General features: G+C 33.5%; 3 protein-coding genes and 1 long non-coding RNA gene across 9 annotated transcripts; 3 read left to right on the top strand and 1 right to left on the bottom strand.

Moving 5' to 3' along the window:
- The first annotated feature begins 208 nt into the window (after nt 1-208).
- On the top strand, nt 209-3,267 carry LOC111211800 (plant UBX domain-containing protein 8-like). The gene is made up of 10 exons (XM_022713083.2): nt 209-454; nt 805-866; nt 938-1,244; nt 1,344-1,436; nt 1,507-1,625; nt 1,735-1,933; nt 2,054-2,374; nt 2,539-2,682; nt 2,784-2,840; nt 2,972-3,267. Exons 1-10 carry the CDS (start codon nt 266-268, stop codon nt 3,077-3,079), a joined length of 1,599 nt encoding a protein of 532 aa, XP_022568804.1. The 5' UTR covers nt 209-265; the 3' UTR covers nt 3,080-3,267.
- Nucleotides 3,268-3,457: 190 nt separating this feature from the next.
- On the bottom strand, nt 3,458-5,028 carry LOC111211799. The gene has a single exon (XM_022713080.2). The coding sequence runs from the start codon at nt 4,323-4,325 to the stop codon at nt 3,978-3,980; it is 348 nt and encodes a 115-aa protein (XP_022568801.1). The 5' UTR covers nt 4,326-5,028; the 3' UTR covers nt 3,458-3,977.
- An 836-nt stretch (nt 5,029-5,864) lies between these two features.
- On the top strand, nt 5,865-7,689 carry LOC111203299. 5 transcript variants are annotated; one of them, XR_002656058.2, is made up of 3 exons: nt 6,092-6,820; nt 6,918-7,052; nt 7,351-7,689. It is a non-coding gene; the product is annotated as an uncharacterized LOC111203299 (long non-coding RNA). The 5 variants fall into 5 exon arrangements; XR_002656057.2 differs by having other exon boundaries at nt 6,120-6,820; nt 7,390-7,689; XR_002656060.2 differs by having other exon boundaries at nt 6,124-6,473; nt 6,566-6,820; nt 6,918-7,689.
- Nucleotides 7,690-24,525: 16,836 nt separating this feature from the next.
- Nucleotides 24,526-26,631, top strand: LOC111197745 (dehydrodolichyl diphosphate synthase 5-like). Of its 2 annotated transcripts, XM_048747776.1 has the most exons (5): nt 24,526-24,725; nt 25,521-25,743; nt 25,850-25,917; nt 25,980-26,230; nt 26,334-26,631. In XM_048747776.1, exons 1-5 carry the CDS (start codon nt 24,571-24,573, stop codon nt 26,414-26,416), a joined length of 780 nt encoding a protein of 259 aa, XP_048603733.1. In that variant the 5' UTR covers nt 24,526-24,570; the 3' UTR covers nt 26,417-26,631. The 2 variants fall into 2 exon arrangements, with proteins under 2 accessions (XP_048603733.1, XP_013686514.2); XM_013831060.3 differs by having other exon boundaries at nt 25,980-26,631.
- Nucleotides 26,632-27,786: the final 1,155 nt, after the last annotated feature.

Here is a 27,786-nt window from a genome sequence, read left to right as displayed (position 1 = left end):
AACTTATAACTACAACCACTTTGAAATTTTTTAACTATAATTTTGGATATATATATTTTTAAGTCGGGTACAAATCTATTTTTATCGGGTCGGATCTATTCGAATCGGTTTTTTTTTTGGATCCGATTCTATTCAGATCGGTTTTAAAAGAATTTTGGACCAAAAAGTACTCGTAAATTTTCGATTCGATTAGGATAGGATATTTTTAGGTGGGTTCCTGTTTGGGTTTTGGGATCGAGGTTAAAATGGCCAGGCCTAGTCACCAATGCGGATCCATCCCATTGAGAAGGAAAACAATAAGAAGGAACATCTCTTCTTTTCCCCTTGCTCACTCCAACATCAATCAATCATTAAGCAAACTTGGTCTCTAATGGCAACACTGAATCAGGAAGCAATCGACACGTTCATTAGCATCACGGGCGCCTCAGAATCCGTCGCCGTTCAGAAGCTCCAGGTTATTATTGTTTCCATTTGTTATCTTCACGTTTTTAGATGCTATGTGTAGTCTGCTTTATTGGAATTTCCCGAGTAGCTAATTTGAAAGTTCGTGAGACACGATCATCGGCTGTCTCTCTCTCTCTTCGTTCCTTGTTTTCTATTGATCTCTGATTGATTTTCAGAATGAATGTTAGGTCATTGGATTGGATGATCTGATTGAGTTAGTACTTTGCTCTTCGATCACCCTACGGTTTTCGCAGAGGGTTTCTTTGACTTTTAAGAACTGATTGTCAATGGAGTAAAGTTCAAAATTGATATGTATTGATGTGATTGAGTATATCTAATTGATTGATATTGAAAATGCAGGGGAATAGTGGTGATCTTAGTCAAGCTGTGAATGCATATTACAGCGAGGGATGTCAAAATTCGTATGCCATCCAATCTCACTATTTTTATCATCTTTTTCTTCTGAAAATTTATAATTTCTTTTTTTGTGCAGAGTACCAGTGAACATCCCTCTAGACGATGCAATGGAAATAGATGATGTGATTCCGGCTCCTCTAGTGATACCTATAGAGGTTAGGGATAGCACTGGGCCATCAGATGATGCTCCTACTACTACTGACCATGTCACAGAACCTGTACACGTTCAGGGTCCACCTACCCAAGGGACGGTTATTGTTGATGATGTTCCAACAAGAACAAGTAGGCAAGTTACACCTGCACCCAATAATAATCAAGATTACAATGATATTGAAGAAGAGATGATCCAAGCTGCCATTGAGGCCTCAAAAAAGGAGTCTGAGGTAAGCTTTTCCAAAGAGAATTGCCTGTATTTTTGTTTCTTTCTTGTTTATCTTGGCTTATCTATTTAGCAAAAATATATATATATTTTTTTTATATAGGTGTTAAGTAATCCTTTGCCTATTGAGAGGCCGTCTTCGTCTCACATGGGAGATGGTGATGACATAGCAAAAGCTGTCACAATGTCATTGAAGGTCTGTGTTTGTCTCGTTTTTTTGCGTCATCTTCCCTTTGGATCTATTTTCTTAACATAAGTGAGTGCAGTCAGGGGAGGAAGAAGTTTTGCGCAACCAAGGAGGGTTTAACGCCTCAACCTCGGAAACAGGAGCGTCTGAAACGGCTGCTGCTCAAGGACCTGAACGTACCCAAGCCCTGAATGGAAGGTTTGTTGGTTCTTTTCTGTTCTGCTTTACCACTTTGTTATCTCTGAGCTTAATATCTCCCCTTGTCAAAAAGTGAGGCCTAACAAATTGTATTTTGTGTATTGTCTAGATTGGCTGCACCTAGCTCACCATTTGAGGATCACTCTGATGATGATGATGACGATGATGAGGAACCTCTTGTTAGACACAGGCCAATACGTGTGGCATCTGGTTCTCTGGCCCAACCTGATGCTGATCGTTCCCGGAGCACGAGTCCTGAAGGAGATAATCAAGCGGACAATGGCAATAGAAATAGGTTTCCTTCTGAGGTATCAACAAAATCTGTTTTTGCTTCTTGCACAGGGACAAGACTAGTACACATGCATTACTTTTAGCGCTTAGAATCCTAGAGTAGCTAGTACTGATACCCTTATTTGTATATGCTCAAGTGGGGAGGCATTTCGTCTGAGGAACATGATGAAGCTGTCATGCTCGAGGCAGCCATGTTTGGTGGAATTCCCGAAACTGGATATAATCATCTTCCATTCTTACCTCCTCATCAGAGGGCACCACCACGTCCACCCTCACCTTCATTGACAGCTCAGAGGTTGATACGCGAACAGCAGGATGATGAGTATCTTGCATCCCTGCAAGCTGACCGAGATAGAGAACTACAATCCGTTAGAGATGCTGAGGCACGTCAGTTAGAGGAAGAAACTGCTAGAAAGTCTTTTCTGGAGCAAGAAAAGAAAAAACTCGAGGAGGAACAGGTACGTACCTCTTTCTAAGGCCTCGTTGAAACAAGTTCCTTGATTTTGGATTTTGAATGAAAACTATATAGACAAGATCAGCTAAACCAAATGCACATTAGTGAAGCCGGTTCTCTTGTTATTGAATGATTATCGTATTTTCCTCTGAATGTTGTTGCATGCAGGAGCTAGAGAGGCAACTAGATGCAAAAGAAGCTTCTCTACCTAAGGAACCACATGCAGACGAAGATAATGCTATTACTCTTCTTGTCAGGATGCCAGACGGAACTAGACATGGCCGCCGATTCCTTCGATCCGACAAACTCCAAGTGAAAAAAAATCCAATTTTCACTTTGTTATTGCATTCACTCAAAAACCAGAGACCTAAATAACTGTCAATGGCACTGTTTTTGTTTTTGTTTTTTTGCAGTCTCTGTTCGACTTCATAGACATAGCCAGAGTGGTGAAACCAAAGACTTACAGACTGGTAAAACATCTGCATCTTTATCAATAAAATCTCTCTTCATTACTAATGCGTAAAGATAGTGTAAAGCCAAATACGCTATGCTTGTCCGGGTGTTGTTCTTGGGTCTAAGTTTTGGTGTGGTGATGAAACAGGTGAGACCTTACCCTCGGCATGCGTTTGGGGATGGGGAAAGTGAGTCCACTCTGAACCATCTTGGTTTGAGCAGCAAACAAGAAGCATTGTTCCTTGAGCTCATCTGAGCACAAAATATACTCCACCCTCCTCTTACATTCATCTTCTGTCTTTCATGTTATTTTTTCATCTTTCTTTCTATAAAAGAAAAACAAATTTGTTGGGTGTTATTATATTCGTACAATCGTCGTTTTAGGAGTTTCATTTGTACATACGTTACATTGCCTGCAGAAAAAAGAAGTCAAAACTGAGAACATGCGTAAACAGATAAGAACAAAGGGTGAGATAAACCAGGACAAGTGTTACATATTAAAATATCATCTCTATTTAACCCATTACTAATATCAATTTGATACATTAAACCCAATTCTCTGTCTTCTCAGCCATGTAGTGTTTTTAAAACCGGACCGGAAATTGAACAGGAAATATTTTGGGTCATGGTTCGACCGGGTCAAACCTGGTTCAATAATATGGTTTAATATTTTTTTAGTATGTAAATATAAAAGTAATATTAGTAAACATGATGCATAGTTAAAATATAAATCAATTTTGAACATAAAATATTATAAATATAAATTAATTTCTTGTTTATATGGATGGTTTATAGATTTTCGATAGTTTTAGAGGTTTTTATTGGTTTAATAACTTTGAAATATAATCCGGCTATGTGGCCGGTTCATGGTCGAACCAATTACTAGACCAACCCGGCTATATAACCGGTTCACGGTCGAATCCGGTCCAACCATCGGGTAGGTCCGGTTTTAAAAACACTATAGCCATTGCAACTTTGTTATAGGGACCAATCAATTTGATACAAACATGTTCAAAATTTTGAACTCGACAACAAGAAATCTACGTTTTACTTGGCGATTTACAAGAATTGGTAACAAAATTGTTATCAGAAATTAAACCCTACCCTTTATACTCTCTTTATGTTCGTTCGTCGTACAAGGAAAACCCTTTTCTTCAACTACTTGCCGCAAGCACACCCTTCAAGTGATTAAGAAGGGACTTCGACTCTGATCTGATTTTAGGGTTACCGTTAGTGGCGAGGAATTGAAGAGAGCGCAAGGCATCTGTTTTGACGATAACCCGAGGAGTCAACGGCAAGCTTCGCATCATTCTGAGAACTTCGACGCATCGTATGGCTTCAGGAGAGACGACGTGAAACCCTTTGTCTCTTGCGATATGAGCGGCCCTTGTAGCGACGCTGATCAGTACTTCAAGGTCTTTACTTTTCACGGTTCTTCTTTTTCTGCTACGTCTCTTGACATCTTTCGTAAGTTGAGGAGGAAGATCATCGGAAATAGCCATTGTTTCTTCAGAGACAATTTAAAAGATAGAAAGAGAGAGAATGAGGATTGGTGCGAGTGAGAGGAGTCTGCGATTGTTTATATAGACGATAAAGGTTTTACCAATTTCCTTTTTCTGTTCTGCTCAACGAAGACAAGTAGCTTGCGGAGCAAGTGTCGAAAAGCCCATTAAACTAACAATACTAGCCCATTTATCACATATCGTTTTGTGAAATCGCAGTCGGTGATGCGAGTAGTGCTTGTAACAGTGATTGCGTTTGCGGTTGCATTTACAATAGCAATTGCGCTGGAAAGTTGTGTTGATTGATGTACAGTATTTGTTTACCCCGCTGCTCCATTTTCCAGTAACTCCATTCGTCATTTTTTTCTGCTTGTATTTTTCTCAGGTACTTTGTGCTTTCTTTTAAGTTTATGAAAAACAAACTTTCGTACATTTTTTTACACACTCTAAGAGGTGCTCGGTAGTTGGCCGTCCAGAGTACTATTTATTTTTAAAGCACCAAATTCAGGACAATCAAGCTTTAAATTTTTTTTTGAAACCACAGTTCTTGAAATAACCTACGGCTGTACAAGTGTTCTGCAGAGTCAAATATCCAAAGCAATTTTTGAGTGCTTTCCATAAAATTCTACAGGAATAAAATGCACAGCAAAAAATTAACAAATTTTTTCTACAGCAAAAATTTTAAAGCTACAGTACTTACCAATCAGACCCTAATATACTACCTCTATGCTTTTACTTACTAGGCTTCTAACTTATGGTTGGATTTAAATAATTTAATTTTTTGTTTAGATGGTTCCACTTAAAATAAAATATGGCTTAGCTAGGATTGTTCGTCCGTTTTATCGTGTATATCTTCTGGTGCTTTGATTTTCGTTGGTTGTTTTATTCCGGTCTACATATCATCTCAAGCTTTGAGTAATAGAATAGACTTTTGATGTTAAAAAAAATTAACTATGGTTTTAGAAGATTTCATTTCAAATAAACTTTTATATTTGTCTTTAAACCATTATTTGAGAAGCATTGCAATATTTTAGCTATAATGCTTGTCATCACTATAATGTTTCTCAAACCCTTTAGAGAAATATGTTGTTCTATCTGAATATATACATTATAATTCTCATTAAACTAAGAGAAAAAGACAAAAATAGCACTAAATCAAGTTTTTGTTCCCAAACTAGCACTCAAGGTCAAAAGTCACAAAAATAGCACTTAATGTTTTATCAAAAGTCACAAACTTAGGGTTTAGAGTTAAAGGGTGGGGTTTAGGATTTAGGGTTTAGGGTTTAGAGTTTAGGGTGTAGGGTTTAGGGTTTAGGGTTTAGGATTTAGGGTTTAGAGTTTAGGGTTTAAGGTTTATGGTTTAGGGTTTAGGGTTTAGAGTTTAGGGTTTATGGTTTAGAGTTGAGAAATGAGGTTTTGGGGATAAGATTTCAAATTTTGAAAAATAAAAAAAATTAAAATTTTCAAAGGATAAACTTAGAAAGGTGTTATTTTGGTCGTTTTAGTTTTTGAGTGTTATTTTTGTGATATAAACTTAGAAATGTGCTATTTTAGAGATTTGCCCTTAGACTAATCATAAAATTAATTAACAATATACACTTAATGTTTTCATTCTTTCCTTAAATAAATGTACAAAATTACTTAATATCTTCTTATATAGTAATGAAGTGTTATCTCTCCCGTGAGAGTGCCACATCATTAAGTCGTTAACCACAGCGCGACACGTGTTCCTTTTTCTTAATTGGGCCAGAACAAGTTGCTTTTGGGCTTAAATTACATTTATCGTGTTGGTGTGGATTAAGATTGGGCTGAGAAAAGTAACTAAAAACCTATCCCGAATGTCGACCGCTGGAGCTTTCCCCTCCAACAATGGTTGTTTCAGATTACTAGGGTTCTTGTCGTCGTCTTCTACTTTATATCTCCTTCTTCAACGCTTGCTTCTTATAGATTCGTAGGTTCATAGCATCATCTTCTTCTTTCTGTAATTAGGGCAATAGACGGTGTAGATTCTGGAGGCAACCATTACGCGAAGCACTGAAGCAACGCCATTGACGACCTTCTTAACTCTTTATCCCCACTACATCAACGATAACGCATTCAATGCATCTTGACTCTCACCAAATCGGTATATCTCCAGCTATAAAAAAGGTAAACTTTCATCCCGTAGAACTCATCCTCACAACTCCAAAAACACCAGAACCTTCTTTTCAATAGAATGGCAAACTCATCTATCGTACCAGCTGATTTAATGTCTGGCCGTTGTACTTCCACCGCCGAAGTGCGACTGCTCCGGTTTTGGGAAGCTAGAAATTTGAAACGCTGTGGTGCTGCTCCTTGACGCTAAGATTTGTCTGGAGAAACGTTGAATCATCTTACCATGGAGATCACATGGGCTTGGGTGACGTCAAGGTTGAACTGCAAGGACTTGTAGGAGTTCAAGTTTGCCGGTGATGGTGCCCCTACAATTACTCCCTCATATCTTGGCAGTAAATAAGGTATGACTGCAACCATTACATATATGTATTCAGGGCATGGATTAATCTTAAGAAACACTTTGATCATGAAAATTTGATTTTTTGGACATATGAGCAGGAATTTAGATGGAGGAAAGTTCCATGAGTTGATTTAGTACACTACTTTACTGATCATACTGTCAGGAGCATCCAACACAGATCTAACTCATTGTTACTTTGTGTACTTCAATAGGTTGTGCATGCCAACACTGAGGTATGGCTTCGGTCACTTTACTCATATGTTGTGGGCTTTAGTTTTTTTCCCATGACTTATGTTATTACAAATTGTGTTCGGCTTTTACTGTATATAACATATTGAGGGTGTAAAATCCTACTAAACATCACAACCAAAGGTTTTCTCTTCTATTTATAAGGTAAAATGAGAACTGTTGCTGTGTTTTATTCTTTGGGATGATGATTGACACAAAGATTTGGCCGTATGTCTTTTTATTCCCAAAATTTTCTAAATGTGGTGCTATAGTTAACCTTTTCACATGTTGTTTATAATGCAGTCGTTGTCTCTGCACTCTGATATGCTGTGTGCTTTGAAGTTGTAGGGAAGCGATGCTTTGAACTTAAACCTAAACAACTCCACTTCTCAGGCTGTTAGGTGGTGAAGGTCAATATAAAGTGTGCCAAAATGTAGGTGGCTTCTCTTCCACCAACACTCTGCTACAAAATAGTGAAAATGTACCTAAGAAAATAAATGGTTTAGCTCTAGGCAGATTCCTTATTTGACCACAACTTTTGCTTGCTAAATAAAGCTTTAGAAGCTAGCACCCATTTTAAAAATAAAAATTTAGCATCATGTATGTGTTTAGTCTTTCAATATAAGCATATTTCATTAATCATTCAATTATTAAGAAACTGAGGCATAAGAGTTTCCTGGCCATACTGAGGTTGACCACCACGAACAATTATTCTATTTAAAGGCTACAACTCAAGCATAACATAGGGCTAATTACGTAGCACAACTTTATGTACCAAACCATTTCATTATGTTTTCCCTTGCAAGTTTGATTATAGAATTGATTCGTATCAAACTTATAATCAAATAACAACAAAAAAAAATATGGCAAAGTGTGCTGAATTCCTGATAAAACATTCAAATTGCATTAAAGATCACAAGTTATACCAGCGATAGCCTAATTAATCTGCACCCATGTCAATTCAGACTTAGGATGCGTTGGGTTTTCCATGCATTTAAAGCACAATTACACGTTTAGTGCCGGCTAAAACTACTTAAGAAAATTGTAGCCTTGAGTTTCATGAGATAATGATGCATGAAAACATAATTTAAAGCAAGTTAAGCTTACTTCTCCATTTATTTGATTCTTATTGTTAATCTCTCTTACAAACATTTTTTAAATATAGAACAAAAATATATACATAAGTATAATGAAGAAAAACAAATAGAACACAAATCTTAAAAGAAAGAAAATAAAACTAAATGAAAATATAATATGTGATGGGATAATTTTCGAAAAACGTATAATCAAACTCCCACATTAAGAAGATTTCGTCCACAAAAATTAGAAGGCAGAAAAATTATGATATGTGGCATAAATGTAAAATATTTACAACACAGCCACACATTATTACATAATATAGCTCAACTTCAAAAGTGAAAATATATTCCCATATATTACAAGATATCCACATCTCCAAAACTAGGGCTTGCATTTGATAGAACAAGAGCGTCGACATAAGTAGTTAAGTAGCATCTTCAAAAGTCTGTTTACAATACAAACAATGATATTTAATAGCAAATATCCAGAATACAATTACACAAATGGTAAATTTCGTTTTCATATATAATAATACATAAAAGATTCTAACAAACATTTATATGTACAAATAGTAACAGTTGTTTCATGTTATATATTTATCTATTTTAAACTATTTTTAGTTTTAATGAATAGGTTATTTTCATTGGCATCGTGTAAAGTATTTTTTTTCTAAATATCTATCTTAAAATAATCAATAGTTTTTCTGTCATCAAATAATAAATATTTTATTTCATGAAACAAACATATAAACGAGATAGAAAATAACTTTAGTCTACTTATTATTTATAACTCAACCAAACCCAAGCAACTGTAATTTTTAATTCATACACTAAAGTAAACATTGAAATAAAGTAAATAATTATATTTTAAAATTATAAAATAATTAGATAATTATATAATTTCTAAAGTAAATAGTAAAATAAATTTAAAATTGTTGTGAAAATATTATGAAAGTTAATGCTATTTTAATTAAAATAAAGTAAACATTTAAAAGTAAATTTTATATATTTATTTATTTATTCATCCGTCCGTAGGACAGGTTTACCCTAGTGATTAATATATATACGTGTGTGTGTGTGATAACTAATGATTTTAATAATAAAGATTTGATAAAAATGTGTGTATCTTCTATCATTTTTGTTAAATTTTTATTATTAAAATAAATCTAAAAAAATACATTAACTATATAGTAAAATTTTAGATTTTTTTCATATATGTTATATTTTGAATTATTTAAAATATTATAAATTAGTAAAATTGTTAAAAGTCTCACATTAAAACTTTTATGATCAATGGTTTAAATCATACTATTATGTGAGAACACGCTTAAGTGAAATCTTTATAATTTGATTGGCTGCACTATCTCACAATGGTGACTCAGCTATTTCACAATGGTGACATGGCAATAATCATTAGCCTTGCTGACATAGCTAACACATGTTTTGCTTCCCTGAACTGTTTTTAATTATATCTTTATCAATCTCGGTTTCTCTTAATTTGCTATCTGGCTATACTAATCGAACCTCGCTCGGTTTGTATCCTCTAATTTCGGTTTGGTCCATAATTATTGACAGATCATGAACCGTATTACTTGACAAATGATGCATGTTATATGGTTTAAGCACATATGATATGGTTTGTCACACAAAATTACATAATATATAATTCCAATTTCAAAGATACATGTTCCATGATTTATTGATTATGTTTTGTGTATGTATACTTTTAAGGTTTAGGGTTTAGGGTTTAGCGTTTGTATTGCATATAGTTAGGGTGCAACTTTTATTGTAGAATAATGTTTATGTATCTAGCAAAATGTACGAAAAACGATATATTATGTCATTTGAGATATTTAGAATATTATTTAATTTTGTTGATTGGCAATCATGTATAATTTGCAATTCTGTTTTGATATTGTTTCAAAAAATACGAATTCGGCTTTGTAAAGGAGAATATCTCAAGGTATCATCATACCATAAGTATAGTCAACCATTTAAGTATATCACATATTATGGTAGTTCAAATATTATATTTATTGTTTATATTTTAAACAGGAAACTACAGGATACTTGAGTATATTCTTCGGTCTCCTAGGTTAAGCCTTCTAATACTTATATATATTTCTTCTCATTTACAACCAAATCGTTTGACTCGTTCATCATCTTCAAAAATGTCAATTGTCGCAAGAAATGTTCAACTCTACATTCTTGTCAATCTTTTGGAAGCACTCAGTGAGACTCAGAAGATTTGTGTCAAGATCATCAACAAATGGAGTTTGTACAACTCTAGAGCGGGAAACTCTATTGAGTTAGTCCATGTGGATGCATCTGTAAGTTTATGATTACATGATCTATTACTTTCATAATACTAAAATCAAATTCATTCATGATTTATTAAAGTACTATTGCATATTTTTGAATTATCATAGGGTACCAGATTGCACGCATCTATAAAGAATGAATTGGTTCAGAAACATAAACATCTTCTAAACTAAGGTCAAGCTTTATCAATAAACGCATTCAGTCTGAAAGAATACAGCGGCGAGTTCATGACCAGCTCATTTCCTTATAATCTGGCTATCCTAAGGACAACTAGGACCAAAACGTTGATAGATTTTCCTGATGATGTACCAGAAATTTTTTTTCACTGATTTTGGGTGAGATCTTAGACGGAAAATACGAAAGAAACGTATTGATAGGTAACAATATTTTTATATTGTTACATATTCAGTACCAAAAAAAAATCATGATTTTCTATTACTTACCGTTTGCATAATCACTCATCTTTGTCACTGATAGATGTCATTGGACAAATCATTGAAGTTGGTAACGCTGAAGAAGTGAAGACAAAAGGAAATTCAAACAATTCTTCCAAATACAACTTTTTAGCAATATAAAGTAAAGAGTGTATATATTCATATATTCTAATCAAAGATATAGTATCTTATAGAAAATAATTATTAGTGAAGTTACACTTAAGTATACTTTATGGGAGGAACATGCTAAACAAACATTTTCTCATACCACCAAGAAGATGGATGCGGTTGTGGTATGTGTCATGCGGTTTATGTCGTTGAAATCATACAAAGATATAACATTTTTTTACTTTATCAAGTTTTATATATTTAATTCATATGTCTAATGTCTTCTCGGTGTTTTATAGGCGAGATAAATATATTTAATGCTTTCAGTGCCAAGGAGATATTGTTTGATCCTGCTACTGAACATGTTGATAATTTTAGAAATATGTATATTTATTAAACTTATGATCATTTTTGAATAGTTTTAAAAAAAAAAAATTGATTTATGCATAATTAACTACTGTTAAATAATACTATTATTTTATCCAAATAGGTTGCCTAGTAATCGTCAAATGATTATACATGGTGCTTTCAGGCATGTATCATATGGTAATTCTTTGGATATCCGCAGTGAGTGTTTTTTGAAAAGTCCTCGGAAGACTTTATCCGGTATTTTAGAGTCAACATCGGTAAGCATTAACTGAATGTGTTTGTGTTGAAACTCATTTCCTGATTTTTCAATATATAACCTTATCAACCAATTCTTGTGTTACATGTAGTTTGGAAAAGCGGTTTATTGTGTTACTATCAAAGGGGTCGATACTTCCAAAAACTGGTATTATTGGGCACGTAGAACCTGTAATCTTAAAGTTCAGAAATGGTGAGTTTTTGGACGATGATGGGACTCAACCATAGTACAATTGTAAGACCTGTGGCGATGTTAATCTGGTTTATCCAAGGTATCATACTATTCTACATGTTTGTTAAATTTTATAACACTATAAATTAATTAGCTTATATATGCAAAGTAATATATTTCATGTTCTTAGGTATTATTTGGTTGTGTGTGCACATGACGATAATGATGAGACTAGGTTTTTGATATTCGATCAAATTGCTGAAAATTTACTCGGAATATCTGCCGACCATTTGATGCAGGAATACTACGAGGTAAGTTTATAATTATACATTCATTTCATTGTGATTCTAATATATTTTTAGATATTTTTATCTTTTTACCTTGATCATATACCAGTTTATCCTGAGTTGCTTAAATCCATTGTTGGGAAAATAATTATTTTTAAGGTCTCACTCAAAAGAGATAATAATAAGTTTGGAGACTCACCTTATGTTCTGGACTGTTATTTGGATGATAAAGACATTATCGATGAATGGCTTGAAAATTCCTCTCATGTATTACTATTTGTGTATCTCTTTATACATCAAAATAATTTTATTATGGTTTGATTCTTTCTGCCTAGACAAATATGCAGTCTTTACAGCTTACAAGTGATGAAGATTGTTCTGAATTATCTCTGGCGGACGCAAAGACACAAAGACTGAATAATGATTATGTTTTCCTATCTTAATTTCTTTTATTGTTTGAAGTTTCACTTGCTTGTAACAAATGGTATATATATATATATATATATATATATTTCTCTCATACACTTAATTTAACTATTAATGTTTCCTAGATTGTTACCAATCAACAATTTATGGTAAATGTTCAATTTCCATATTATTGTTTACAATAATAAAGTATTTAAGTGTACCATAAAATCTTACCAGTACTCCAAAGACCTACACTCTTTATCACAGTCAACACTTTCTTTATTCACTATTCCGTTTTATGATTTATAGATATATGATCCTCCGAATATGGACGATGGTAAGAAAATGTCAACTATTTTACCAAAGTCTAAAGGTAAGATTTTTATCTCTAATCATCAATAAATGTAACAGCGAACAAAGATAACGATGTTTATGCTATTGAGACGGTAATCATTGTAGATGCCCTGACTTTTGGATAGAGAAAAATATGTTAATTGTGTTCTTATGTAATATTCTTATGTATTGGACCTTAATAATAATTTAATTTTTTTATTTGGAAGAAGACAATCCAAAGATAGCGCTGATACAAATGATAAAACTTCCTATCAATTTTTTTTGTACTAATATGTCTTATTCTGTTAAATTAAGTAAAGTAACAATTTAAAATTCATGTACTTTGTACTTAAGTCATGCTGGAAAGAAGACAATTGTATGAGTTGGTATCAAATGATGCTGGAAGGAAGCCTTTACTTGACATCATACTATTATAGATAGATACAAGTAGTTACCTATTTGTATTTTATGATTGTTTCTGTAATCACCTAAATGTTAAATGGATTTTATTCTCTGACGTAAATAAGAAATGAAAATTATCCAATAAATATATCATATACACTAAATTTCCTTACGGTATATTCAACTCATTAAATTACATATTGGTTTATATATGATTCCATATTTTAGTTGATATTTATATTTTAAATTGATATATTTTCATAGTAAATATAACTATCTCAATGTTTCTAAGTCATAATATTTCCTAAATTTTATACGATCTTCCTATTTTAGCATATAGGTATGATTCAACACATTAAAGTGTATTTTAAAAATATTTCTTCATAATTTCCATTTTTAGTTGTTGTTAATTTTTAAAATTATATATTTCATATTAAATCTAACTATCTGTATATTTATAATTATTAAGATTCCTAAATTTAATATAATATTAATAATCAAATATTTCGAGTTGTTAAGGTATTATTTGCATTGTTTAGTTTACATTTTCTATTTGCCCTAATTTTCCAGTATATAAGGTTGTTATTTCTTAAATTTAATAGAATATTAATAATCAAATATTTCGAGTTGTTAAGGTATTATTTGCATTGTTTAGTTTACATTTTCTATTTGCCCTAATTTTCCAGTATATAAGGTTGTTATTCCATTCATTGATCACACAATTATCATGGAAGCTATTGTTTCCCTCGAAAGGTTAGACCCTCGATCTTTGAATGTTTCTTTACGAGTCAAAATAGTACAAAAATGGACCGTGAGGAATTGAATGTCCGGTTACGATTGTCATATGATATTGATGTATGCAAATGTGCGTATTGGTTATATACATACAATACTCAGAAAATTTATATTATATATTATATTATTTTGCTAATCATACGATTTGTTCTTATAGAGGAAAATGATTCAAGCAACTCTGAAGAATTCTTTAATGCGTAAATTCTATTGTATATTTAATAAGCATTGTTAGCTTAGACTATATATCTAATTTCAAAGTAGTCCATTCTACTGGAATTACCATGGTAACACGTCATAAGTATCATATTTATTTTTCAAAGACTGCTCGTGTTGAATTCATATATCCAGAAGTGACATCTGAAAAATTCTCATTCGTAAAATACAATGAGTTGATGGGATTAATTCATCTCAAAATTTTATTCGGTTAGAACTCTATCCTTTTCGTATGTTTAGTTAATTTTATTATGTTACAATTGAATAAAAAAGTATACTAACTTTTCTTCAACTTTATATTAGACATATTAGGTGCTCTTATATCAGTTGGAAATTTAGAGTTGAGCTTTAACCAAAATGTTGGAACTGTATTTCTCAACCCTATCAGTACGATATCGTTAACCTTAACTGATATCAAGTAAGTATACATTTATATTACTAAATTTTTTATTTTAATAATTATACTTATAATATTATATTACTTCTATATAATTGTGTGTTTGTTCAATCCTAACTTTACCCTCGAACGAGTCACTTGTGTTGCATATGGGAAAATGACAGAACATGCCAATACATTCTGGTCATTTTATGTGGATGATGTTGTCATTTGCGTGCTACAATTATAGAAGATTGACGTTCTAGACAGTTAGAAATTAATAGATCATATGTTTATTCCACTATGTTTTATATTGACAATATGATACAATGGTCTATATTTGCATGCAATATATAAGGGGATATATAGAGATTACTAACATAACTGGATGCTCTGCGATAATGTTCAACCCATTAATTGAAGCAGTTACTACGTTAAAAAAAAATGTTCATAAATATATTCAATTTACATATAATGATTATGACAATATATATTAACACTCTTTTGTGTTTGGCAGGATCGAAGAAAAGCAAAAGAAAACGGTTTCAGAGGCGTTGTGCACTCTTTTGTGTTTGGCAGGATCGAAGAAAAGCAAAAGAAAACGGTTTCAGAGGCGTTGTGAACAATCTATGTGTTTTTTTAATTTAAGTTTCGCTATATGTACTATCTTTTATTTGCTTTTCAGAATATTTATTTATCATTGTTTCATCCAATTTTTGGAAATTTGGCATATTCTTCAGAATAAAATTATAATTTTATGGTTTAATATCACGTCATTAAAAGCTTTTTCATATATTAACTCAAAAGAATGTACGTATTGAATTATTTTAAAATTGTATATAGTATTAATAAAATTGGCAAGCATTAACATTTATATTAGTGCTTGCCAACTTATATCATTTTTTCTCGACATATTTAGACATATTTAGAGGTCCTTATAATATCTTTATAAATGAGTTGTTTGTTTTTAATTACCATACAAACATCTGAGTTCTGTAACATTAATACGACCCACACCCTGTAAATAAATTTTGTAGAAGTATCATCAAGAATGACATAACATATCATTTTTAAATTAACAAAAAAGCTTAGAGTAACTATCTGACTGGAAGATCTGGCATTAAGCCACTAATTTACTGTTTGTCTTCGTCGTTGACATCATAAAGATGCATCAGACCAGACAAAAACAAATATTACCCACTAAAAATAGATGTGTATAATTTAGTCTTGCAAATCTTGAACATTTTCATCACCATCATCGTCATCTTCACCATTCACTACTTCTCCCCCGGAACATGACTCTGTAGAAGTCACAACATCGTTATAGCTTGATCAATGTTGTGATACATCACCTGTTGAGGTCAAATACATTAGTCTACCAATTAATTCCCCATCTCCTACAAGTGGTCTTATCTGAGCAAAGACCTGATGAATCAGGTAAAGAAATTTAATTGGTTGTCATCCATTTGATTGCTTTGCCGTATCCATTATATGATCGTATACTAACAGATCAAAATCTATTGGCTTCTTCTAAACAAGAGCATATTAAAACCGGAGATGCTTTTCACAAAGTACAACATTTGTACCTGGAATCCAATTTATCATGCATACATTGTACAAAACATGATATACTGGACAAAGATCATCATGACAAAAACTTTCCTGTTTGTGCTTATGATCTACGGTCAAATATGCAACAGCCTGATCCAAACTTTCTAATTCCCACACATGATCATGATCAACATTCGGAGTCCCAAACACATTATTGATTAAAATGGAAAAAAGCTCAAACGTGGCTCCGCAAATCATGACTCCATTACCAGATCCAAGCAAATTTGCAAGACGTTCTCTAACTATTCTAGGAGAGAATGCTCTAAGATTCGTCACCATGTTCATCCAACCTACACTAGCTATGATTTCGCGAAATTCGTGAATATTAACCTTAGTTGTTGACATGATACCTTGAATCTGTGTTAGAAACCACTCACATGCGTCATCGTTCTCACTGTCCACCACACCGAATGCTAGCGGGAATATTTGAAAATTTCCATCTTGCGGACATGCTGAGAGTAAGAAGACTCCATATCGCCCTTTCAAACTTGTCCCATCGATGACAATCACTTTCTGCATGTAACGGTACCCTTTGATTGATACCCCAAATGCAATGAAAGCATACTTAAACTGCATGATCCCGTCTACATTTTCTTCCTTTTCTCCTTTTCTAGACAGTAGATGGAGCCGGGGTTGGTTCTTTGTAGGAGACCCATATACGCTGGCATAAGTGCATAACTGCCCGCCATAGAGCCTAGCGCCAGTTCCATTGCAACCTCACGTCCCCTCCAAGATTTCCAGTAAGATACATTCACATGGAAGTCGTCCAGCAGCATTTTGCGTATCGTAGATGGCGTCGGCCCTCTCTTGATCACGATGAAACGTGATTGTATAAGCTCACCAATCACTTGGGTTGTTCCCAATTTGTGGTAGTTACGAAGTGCATCAAGTGTGAAATAGCGGCGGAGGGTCGCTTGCTGTATCTGAAAGTTTCTGGTCCCATCTACCAAAGCTGCGTAAACTCTCCATGGACAGTCGGTCGCCACATATATGAGCACCATGAATTTAGGCGTCGACCTCTTTGTCTTGAAATGAAATTTTCTTATAATTGCATGAATAACAATTTTTATCTTGTAATCACTTTTCGACTTGAACACATGTCCCACAAACAGATTGTCGCCTTCATATGGCACTGCCGCTAACGCGGCCTCCAGTCCTGCAGTTGTTAAAGTGCAAGGTAAAATTATGATATCACTCAAATTACCCTAAGGAGTGAATTACTCTCTCAAATAAGAGGTTCAATTATAGAACTTAGGGATCGAATCCACAGAGACTTTAGGATTACACAATAGATTTATAGTCTTCGAAAAAAGCTAGATTAATAGGTTTTTAAACAGTAAATGAATTAGGGAGCAAGACAGTTGCTCGATTAGTTTGATTTGAGGTTGTTAACAGTTGAGAAATTAGCTAGATTCATGTATATTCTCAGGTATGATAAATAAATAACTTAATTTTTGTTTTTAGGGGTTTGTTGATAGTAATTGTTCTCGAACTAAAACTCAGGTATAATAAATTAGATTATGATTTCGACTTTCATATGTTAATCACGAGAAAGTGTCGATCGATGATTCGTAAAGAATATCGATCGATGATTCGAAAAGAATATCGATCGATACACCTTTCAAACTATCGATCAACAGAACTGTCGTCGCGTCGATTGATGCTTCTTCCAGGAAGCTTTACGAGCGGGTTTGATTAGTGTTCTCTAACTTACTAGACCAACTTTCGTGTGTATCTAGTCAGTTAGATCATACTAGTTTAGTTTCAGGTAAAAGGCGAAGTTCTCACTTGCACCAATCAGTCCTAAGATCTAAGATTCAGGGTTTATCAACCCTAAGCTTAGAAGTAAGAACAACTAGATGAAGAACTAATTAAATCACCCTAACAACAATTTAAGCTAGCAAGACATATATCAACCTTATGAGAAACCTAAATCTAACAGTGAGATTACTCAGACATATTCATAAAAGACATGGTTATGATGGATGATCTGAATAATATTGCAATAGATAAATAAACAGAATAGAGTAAAGAAACAAAGGGATTTCAAGATCTTCCCTCTCTCAAGGTGTACAGATCTCTCTCTCCAATCCTAAGCTCTCTCTCTCTAGAATAGTATGAAGCATAGCCGTCAACAATGGTTTAGAAACAGTTAAATAGGGTTTTTAGTCCCGCATGGGTATTCTAGTAATTTGTGGTAACTCCTGGGCCTAAATTAGTCATAAAATATAACAGGCCTGCATTCTGGAAACATCGTTGATCGATGTCAAGGCTTCACCATCGATCGATTTTCCTTCATCTCCTCGACAGCTTCCTTTCGCGAAGCAGACTGACCACTCTTCAGTAAGACATGCATAAGTTATGCTACAGGATTCTGATTGACCTCAAACTGGTGGCATTGGAAAGCTGATTCAAAGATTTATCCTTTTTCAAAATATGGGCTCAATCTAACGGTGGTAAGGTCTTCACCCATAGCTAAACATCTGATACGTCTGTGCAGCTTTGCACTCAAAAGGCTCCAAAAGACACCAAAATCACCGGTTTCCTCCAAATCATCCATGAACCTGTAAGCACTCTAAATAGACTCTATATCGTAGTAATTAGTTATTAAAAAACTTATAAATCATGGCTAAAAATGGGTAAAATTCATGGCCTATCAAGTTACATTATCATATATATGTTACTAAACAACTGCATAGTGTAGTATGCGTGTTTCCTTACCATCATTCTCCATACTGTCAACAACCGGCAGCGCATGTGAAGTCTCATCATCAAGCATCTGGTGCAGTGCATCTTGGAACCTAGTCCAATGAGTTAGTGCAGTTGATGTGTCACCTCCACCTGCCTCTGTTACTAGAGGAGGCTGTTGAGTGTTCCCTGGTAAAGAACCTGATCCGGGAACATCCAGTTCCTCCCAGCAGCGATTCCAAGATGATGAAACAAGCGACATCTAATGATGCAACTTTGTTCCCCTTCCATCTGGATGTTGCTTTCCGGCACAAGTTCTGAGGGAGAAGATACGCATCTTCATCTCTATCCTTCTCAGCCTCCGTTACAACCGCTTTTCGTTTTCCACGGATGACTGTCAGATTGGTTGGACTTCTAAGCCAAATGATACCTTCTTGTTCGCGTATTTCTACACCATTTCCCCTCTGTGGTGTAGTACATGTCACCCTTACATGAAAGCTTCCTACGAAGCTATTTTGTTCGTGTGGACATGTCATATGTGTCTCAGACATCGCAAACGCCATCCACTCTTCATCGGTTCTTCCATCTGTGTAAGAGATATCACCATCTTCCTGATTTAATAAGGTTTGGTTGGTTAGGTTCGAAAAATGGGGTTTTCGGTGCTCTTTTGTTACCAAATTTATATAATGTGAGATTGTGACAAACAAGTTGACCTTCTCTATTTTTCACCTCATTTTCACAAATGCCTCCACCTCATGGTCATCGGAGATGAACTGTGGCGTTGAACCATCACCATCGTCAATTTGCATCAAAGTTGGATATTGATACGACATTTTAATTGTCACATTTGTCGACGGAATAGATAGGCTCTCCTTAACGAGGTGACCAGTTCAGCATATTCCAGTCCCGATTTGAGAGTAATGAACTTTGTTCCCTCTTCGGTTAGAGTATCGAAAACCCATTTCCCATCTGACTACCTCACCCAATTGCCGGTCATAAGCATAACGGTGTCCTGTTCCGTCATCTGCAGCACAAAGTTTAATAGTTTTATAATTTGCTTACAATCAGCATGTTATATAATTTCTTACTACATCCTTGTAAAGCTTACAGTCGTCTATCCCACTACGGCTATGTACATTTATTTTTTAGTTCATTCACTTTCTGTCTATACAGACTTCGCTGGGTATTATTATTTCTAACATACTTTGGACGTCTCATACTCTTTCCACATCGATATATATACCACCAAATATTAAAACTTTTCATAGATAGTTTCTACAAGAATACTATAGAAAAGTATGTGTTACATACTATGACACCTACATAAATAGTCTAAATTAGTCCCTTAAGATCCTTCGCCCCTAGCTACCAACCAAATCTAAAAATAAAGGCACTTTAATAGTGAGAAAGATACCTCGGCCGTATACGGATGTGCGTTAACTCCCATTTTGTCGTCTTCTTCAGACATTTTTCTGCTTTTCGTTCTTTACTTTTATCATAAAAGAGAATATTACAAATGCTATTAATACCCTAACACTAACTCATGTCCGCATACCCAATCGGCGGGAATTTTTGTTTATTCTTATTGCTTTTCGTTTGCGTTCGGATATCAATTAGACAGCCTAAGTCTATGACACAGGTTTGGTAGAAAAGAATAGGACACATGTCTTAACTTTGCTCCCGGTAAAGTAACGCGTCACGCGCTGTTAGGGAGCGAATGAGAACTTTTGTGGTGTAATTGTCTCATCCTTTGGATGTTACTGTAGCATGGATATATGCTTAATTGATATCCCTCTTATGGATATTCGCCAAAATCATTCTTTTCGAATTCGAACTTTTTTATAATTTTTTTTCAAATCTTTTTTTCAAATTTTCTTTTTGAAATTAGAAAATTCTTTTTGAAACTATTTAAAAAAAAATCTAAGTATCTATATATATATTTATTAGAACCCTAAACTCCACATTCCGAAAACCCTACCTCACTCCTCAACTCTAAACCCTAAGTCTATATTAGTTAACCATATGGTTATAAATGTCTTTTTCCTTCTTTAAAAGTGTTGGTAAAACTAGTTAAAGCAACCATGAAAAATAGAATTATGAATGTGGTATGTTTGACAATTTCCCTAAAAATCTACTGTAAAATTTAAATAAAATTGTAGTCTTTTAGCAAACAATATTTTAAGATTTTAGTTAAAATTTGTAGTCTTTTAGCAAACAATTTTTTGAGATTTTAGTTAAAATTTAAATTTTAAACATAAATTTTTACAAGTTGTTTTCTATGAAATTATTTTCTAATAAACTTAGTATTTAAAATATATGACACTTAATATAGTTAATGTACACATTTTATTTGTTAGAATAAATTATTTCAAAAAATAAAATTTAAACCATCGTGAATATTTTATCTATTATAATAGAAGTCATAACTTATTTTATGTGTGATATTTCATTTTAGACTATTTTTTTAGAAATTCATCACATTTATTTGTCCTCTCATTTATTTTAATAATAAACGTAATCACAAACATTTAATTCTCTTTTTTTTGTAATAAACATAAACCTTAAATTGATGATGAATTCTCAACTGATTTAATAAAAAGAAATCAATCGGGAATATGTCTGGAATTTTTTGATGAATTCCCAACAAATTTAAAATATAGTTACATATTTTTTTGAAAACACATATTCATTTAAATTTATGAATTTCTGACAAATTTTCTACAATTAATTATGTAGCATGTAATGATACCTCAGACAAAAACAATGTGAAAACAGAATTCCCTCTGTTTCACTTTATTTGTCGTTTTAGGTTTATGCACACAGATTAAGAAAATCTTTAATTTTGTATATTTCCAAAATAAAAAAAATCATTACATATACACCTAACCATATTTCAACAAATAGAAAAATAAAATGAAGAATATTGTTATTAAATTTTGCATTGAAAATATAAAACGACACTTAAAATGAAACAAAATATTAACTCTAAAACAACAAATAATACGAAACGGAGGGAGTATTTCCATGCATAATTTCCCTCACCTAGTGTCGGCCCACAATCTATGGTGCTTAAAGCACACAAACACAAAAATGTGACCTTTTACAAAAACTGATATGAATTCCAGAAAAACTGCATACAAAAACTGAAATGAATTCCAGTTTACTAGTTTTTACACCTCACAACTGTTACATAGGTGATTTAACGCTTTCTTACTATGCTTTCCATCGGCTAAATCGATCAAATCATGTCTCCGTTCATTCAAACATCTAGTTCTCTTTTGTTTTTATTTGACCAAAAACATAAATAGGAAAACAGAGTTCACGATTTACCGGAAAACAAATCTTGTGCAATAACTTCAAGTAACTCCGCTAGAACGACATGTGAAAAAGAGCCTAGGTGGATTCATGCCTCCTCTGTGTCTGTACTGAAACCTAAACAACCACCCTTGCAGTTGCAGGTTAGTAAAGACTTTCTTGTAGTTTTATTCATTAGATCCAATGTATCCTAAAAATTCGATCGTGGACTTCTGTTTGATACAAGTGAGTATTCTTATACTTATTAGCTACCTAAGAATATATATACATACAACTATAATCTCAAGAGTTTGAATAGATTCAGGAAAGTTTATATCATAAAAGACAACTATGAAAAAATGAAGTACATAAATATTAAACTAACATCAAATGCCAAAGTATTTCTTCAAGATCAAATAATATTTGAGAACATGTTGTGTTTGTAATGAATTCAGTTAAAAGTTTTCAAGTCAGAAGCAAAGTTAAAAGCAGCCATTTGAAAAGATAAGAGATGAAAACAAAATAGTTGCTATGACTTGTTTGTAGAATTAATCTACAAGATTCTTTTCACCAATTTTTTCTTGGACTAGGCCAAGTTATACATATAGTAAACCACTTTTGTGAATTTTTTTTTTAAAATGTTTTTCTTCATTTCAGATTAGGTTTCACTTCCCGATAAAAGCATCATGCTTAGTTCGGGTCGTGGTCTTCGGATTTCTTGATGGCGATGCTCTTAGCCGACATAGCCGCTGTTCTGGTGGATTCATTCGGTAGCTAGGGTTCCATTTTGTATCCAGCCCATTAGGGAAACCTCATTGAGGCTATTGGACAAGGTTTTGGAAATTAAAAAATTAAAAAAAATTAGAAAACATAGTGTCATAGAAACTATTAGTTCTCTGCAGCGAACCTAAGAGCAGCTCCATCAGTTAAAACCTCTGAGAGTTTCTAAAACAAAAAAAATAATATTATTATAATAATTTAGTTACACATTAATTTTTTAAAACCAATTGAAACAATGATAGTGTAACATCTGTCATTTGATGTTTAGAATCAGTTCTTAAATGTCCAAATTAAGAACTTTTCTACACTCTCTCACTAATATTAATTATTTTTTCATTTTTCTTTAATGCTAAGAACTTCTTTAAAGGCTCACCAATGGAGCTGGTCTAAGGTCATTAGCATTCGTAGTTTCTACATGATTTTCTAGGGCAGTTTCTAACAATAAAAATTATAAAAGAAGTGAAATAAGAGATAGAATCCCTTCGTAAAGAAATTCTGACACCATCATGAGGTATTCTATTGACGCATGTCAATTCTTTAATGATTGATTTTAGCTATATATAATTATGTAATCAATTTCCTTTTTTATAGTTTATGAGAGATTTTTGGAGTCTCTAACCACTAATGATGCCTTAACAAAAACAAATTAGATACCTTTTTACACATGTTGATTTGTTAGTGGCTTGCATTAACTTTTGGGATTTACATTTAAATTTTTACTAAATTACAGAAATCTATTAATATTAAACTAGGTAACAACACGTGGAAAGATACTCTCCAATAATCATACTATTAGACCATCTCAAATTCATCTCTATAATAGAGATGGATTGGAGATGCTCTTAGATTGAGTATTATAGGCTTACTTTTGTTTAAACTTGTTTTGGCTGTTTTTTCATAGGTTTTTAAAAAAATTCTAGCTGTCTTGTACATTACACAAAAGAAACAAAAAAATAAATTAATATGAAAAACTTTTATAGAAAAAAGAATAAGCTATTATTTCTATAAACTAAGCAACTGCATGTAATCGTCACTAGCGTACTAAATGCTAACGTGCGTTCTTATTAGGCTCTAGTGCTTGCTTGTTTGATTATTACTTATTATTGAAGCGAACAAAAAAACTATGCATGCAAACAAATTGGAAGAGCATTACTACATATATATTAAACTAGGTTCGATATCAAATTTATAATACCACAGTTTGTCTTTTGGGATATCATAATTTTTAATAGTTTAGGATTTTTCATCATTGATGTATTTAACTAATACTCCATCTTTTTCATTATAATCGTCGTTTTATGTTTCGCACCCAGATTAAAGAAACAATTAATTTTGTCTTTCCGTAAAAGAAAAAAAAACTGTGGTATTCAAGTGTCGTAAACAATAACCTTAATTAGGATGATCTGTCTTTCCGTAAAAGAAAGAAAAAAATGATCTGTCTTTCCGTGGCATGAAGGAAAGACAGAGAAGAGCAAGAGAGAGAGAAAGAGAGTTGCGTTGATCATGTGCGTCATTGAACCCAGAGCCCTTGAAGTATGTATAAATAGAGAAGTAACTGATCCGTAAATACAAACATTAATAACAAATAAAAAAAACAATGTTGTCTCTACTCTCTATTGTATTGACTTTTCTTTCTCTTATTATCATGCCTTGTCTCTTCGTCTCTTGGCGTCTACGTGTTCCCCTCTCCATTACAAATATCCGCAGATTCATCAAAACCGCAGCTTCTCAATGCAATGATAAAGAAGAGAGGTAGGGTGCTTCTGCTAATCTTAGTTCATTGTACATGATAATATTAATAAAAATTAATAATATTCTTAATATTTTGCTAAAATAAATGGTATATCTCAGTCAAATCTGATAAGTATTAACTAATCTCAGAAACTACAACCTAGCTAGCCAAAAATGTCCGTCCTCAACCAACCTAAAAAAACTATTAGACTATATAGATAAAGTTGGTTTATCTTGGGATGTTAACATGGATTCAACTTAAAAAAAAAAGGTTAACCTAATCATATAGCAAAAAATTTAATCCCAAACACTTAGTTTTTGTAAAGATTAAAAATGGGCCGGATATAATTCGTCTTTAATAGGATCAAGTTTTAGCCCATTATTTTTCTTCATACAAATTATTCAAAATAAAACTGAAATTCAAAAATAAACTAAAACAAAGATTTCAAAATTATGTTTTTATAAATAGCAAATCGATTTTCCCGATAAAACAATAAAATTATGTTTCTCACCAAAATCCGGTCCATATTGGATAAACCGTTTATCCAATGTATTCTAGTGCACAAGTTCATATTGCTAAATTAAAAAATTGACATTTTATACTTCTAAGATTATAATTTTATAGATAACCGGGGCTCATGGACTGATAATTAACTGTATTAGAAAAACCCTCTTCGAAATATTATAATTTTGTCTTGTATAGTAAACTCGTATATATATATATTATTTTTTTGAGCAAAATATATGTGTGTTGGATGTCAAGGAAAACGGTTTTTGCTCAATGTGTTGCTTTCTTTTGTTATTACTAATCTGTAGCGGTACAACCGGAGAGAAGGAGAAAGGAGGGAGAATGCCAAAGCATGTGGCGATCATATTGGACGGAAACAGACGTTGGGCAGAGAAACGAGGACTCGGGCCATCGCAAGGTCAAGAAGCCGGAGCGAGAACTGTTATGGAGAATGTTAAGGACTATTTCTCTATGGGGATTAACACTGTTTCACTCTTTGCTTTCTCCACTGAAAATTGGGGAAGACCCGGGGTAAATATAAAAATATGAGAGACGGATCATTTTGTCATATCATTTCAAGATTTTTTTTTATATTTTCCATCTGTCTAATCCTTTTAATAATCAATTCTTTGATCAGGATGAAGTTAAGTACATAATGGACATGTTTGAGAAAATCGTCAAGTCTGAGATGCCTAACTTGCGCAGGTACTGAACATGTTTTTATCCTTTTTAAGTGTTATAAGTTAATTTTTCCATTCTTCTTTTAGATATGGCGTCAAAGTCTCGGTCATCGGAAAACGGACGAATATTCCGGAGCCACTTCTACATTTGATAGGAGAAGCAGAAGAAGCTACAAAGAACAACAAAGAGAAGCAACTCATTGTGGCGTTAGACTATAGTGGAAAGTTCGATATTTTACAAGCATGCAAAAGTCTTGCTGAAATGGCAAAAAACGGGCTGATCAATGTAGAGGACATCGACGAAAATCTGATGGACAAAGAGTTGATGACAAGCTGTAGTGAGTTCCCAAACCCTGACCTATTGATTAGAACAAGCGGAGAACAAAGGATTAGTAACTTCTACCTATGGCAATCAGCTTACACAGAGCTTTACTTTCCTAGTGTTCTATGGCCTGACTTCGGAGGAGCTGAGTATTTCGAGGCCTTGGATTGGTATCAGAAGAGGCAGAGGCGATTCGGTCTAAGGGTTTAAACTTTCAGTTTTTTTTATGTATTATTAATAAATGGTTTAACTACTCAATAATGTATGCGTTTGTTTTCACGTTTACTAGTTCAAGATGCTACTTCAGTTGTTATTGTTTCTAATAAACATCATTGTAAGTTTATAATTTTAAAATGTTATTGTGTGAATAATATCGTATTAACCCACGCAGGTAAATGCATCAATTTTATGTTTGTTTACTCAAAAACATCCATCATGCAGGTTTGCATACATGGACAAGTACTAACACAAACAAAGTAAGGTAGATCACTACATTGTGCGTTGAACCATGTAACCAAATATAAACATACACTACGAGAAAACAGCGGCATACCGAGGGAAAAAAATCGTCGGTATGTCGTCGGAATAACGTTATTCCGACGACATACCGACAAAACAAGTCCTCGGAAAAAACTCCTTGGAAATTTATTTTTCCTCGGAAATCCCTCGGAAATTTCCGACGGAATTCCGAGGAAATGAATTTCCGAGGAAACTCCGAGGACCACCAGTTCGTCGGAAAGGTTCTCGGAATATACCGAGGGAGAACTTCCTCGGGATATTTCGATGGACTTTCCGATGGTCCAATCCTCGGAAGTTCCGATGAAATGTTCCTCGGAATTTTCATCGGGAATTTCCGAGGAACGGAGCCCTCGAAAATTCCGAGAAAGGAGTCCCTCGGTATATTCCGACGACTTATTTCGAAGAAATGTTCGTCGGAAATTTCCGAGGGTTCATTTCCTCGGAATTTCAAAAAAAATTAAATTTTTTTAAAAAAATAAAATTTTTGAAATTTAAATTCGAAAATATAAAATTAAAATTAAAATTGAAAACATATTATATAATATTCAAAGTTGTACAAATAAAAATAAAACATTTCGAGTTTTAGAAAGAAAAAAAAAACTACGGGTCTTGCACGTTCGGGAACACCTCGTTCGGGTACATCCTCTTCATCATCTCCATCATTTGCTGGTCCAGCCTCTTATGTGCCTCATAGCCCGCCTGTTGAGCCGCCATCTGGGTCTCCAACAAAGATATGCGATCATCCTTGTCCTTCAACTGAGCCGTAAGTACTTCTGGATCAACAAAGGGCGGTGGTGCAGAAAAAGGAGGAACCGACTGGGAGCGACGACCCAAACCGACCAAACGTCTCTTCTTCTTTGGAACCGACTGAAATAGAAAATAGCCAAATTTAAATAATATAAAAAGATGATAAAATAAAAATCAAAAAATAAATGAATTGAACTTTAAAAAAAAAGAACTTACCGATTCAACGATTTCGTTGATTCGAACCCGGGACAAGTTGGTCGAAGCCGTCGAATCGTCATCCTCGGTTTGAAGCAGAGACACTTCGTC

Source organism: Brassica napus, chromosome C2 (genome assembly GCF_020379485.1).
Source record: "Brassica napus cultivar Da-Ae chromosome C2, Da-Ae, whole genome shotgun sequence".
Taxonomy (NCBI): domain Eukaryota; kingdom Viridiplantae; phylum Streptophyta; class Magnoliopsida; order Brassicales; family Brassicaceae; genus Brassica; species Brassica napus.
Note: the sequence above shows the minus strand (reverse complement) of the source record. Positions and strands in the feature narration are given on the sequence as shown.

Bases quoted from the DNA above. Each gene is read 5' to 3' on its own strand.
- LOC111211800 (XM_022713083.2), top strand. From the start codon at position 266: ATGCGGATCCATCCCATTGAGAAGGAAAACAATAAGAAGGAACATCTC. The intron at 1,437-1,506 runs GTCTGTGTTTGT...AAGTGAGTGCAG, and splicing joins CTGTCACAATGTCATTGAAG to TCAGGGGAGGAAGAAGTTTT. The intron at 1,626-1,734 runs GTTTGTTGGTTC...TGTATTGTCTAG, and splicing joins ACCCAAGCCCTGAATGGAAG to ATTGGCTGCACCTAGCTCAC.
- LOC111211799 (XM_022713080.2), bottom strand. From the start codon at position 4,325: ATGGCTATTTCCGATGATCTTCCTCCTCAACTTACGAAAGATGTCAAG.
- LOC111197745 (XM_013831060.3), top strand. From the start codon at position 24,571: ATGTTGTCTCTACTCTCTATTGTATTGACTTTTCTTTCTCTTATTATC. The intron at 25,744-25,849 runs GTAAATATAAAA...TTCTTTGATCAG, and splicing joins AAAATTGGGGAAGACCCGGG to GATGAAGTTAAGTACATAAT. The intron at 25,918-25,979 runs GTACTGAACATG...TTCTTCTTTTAG, and splicing joins GAGATGCCTAACTTGCGCAG to ATATGGCGTCAAAGTCTCGG.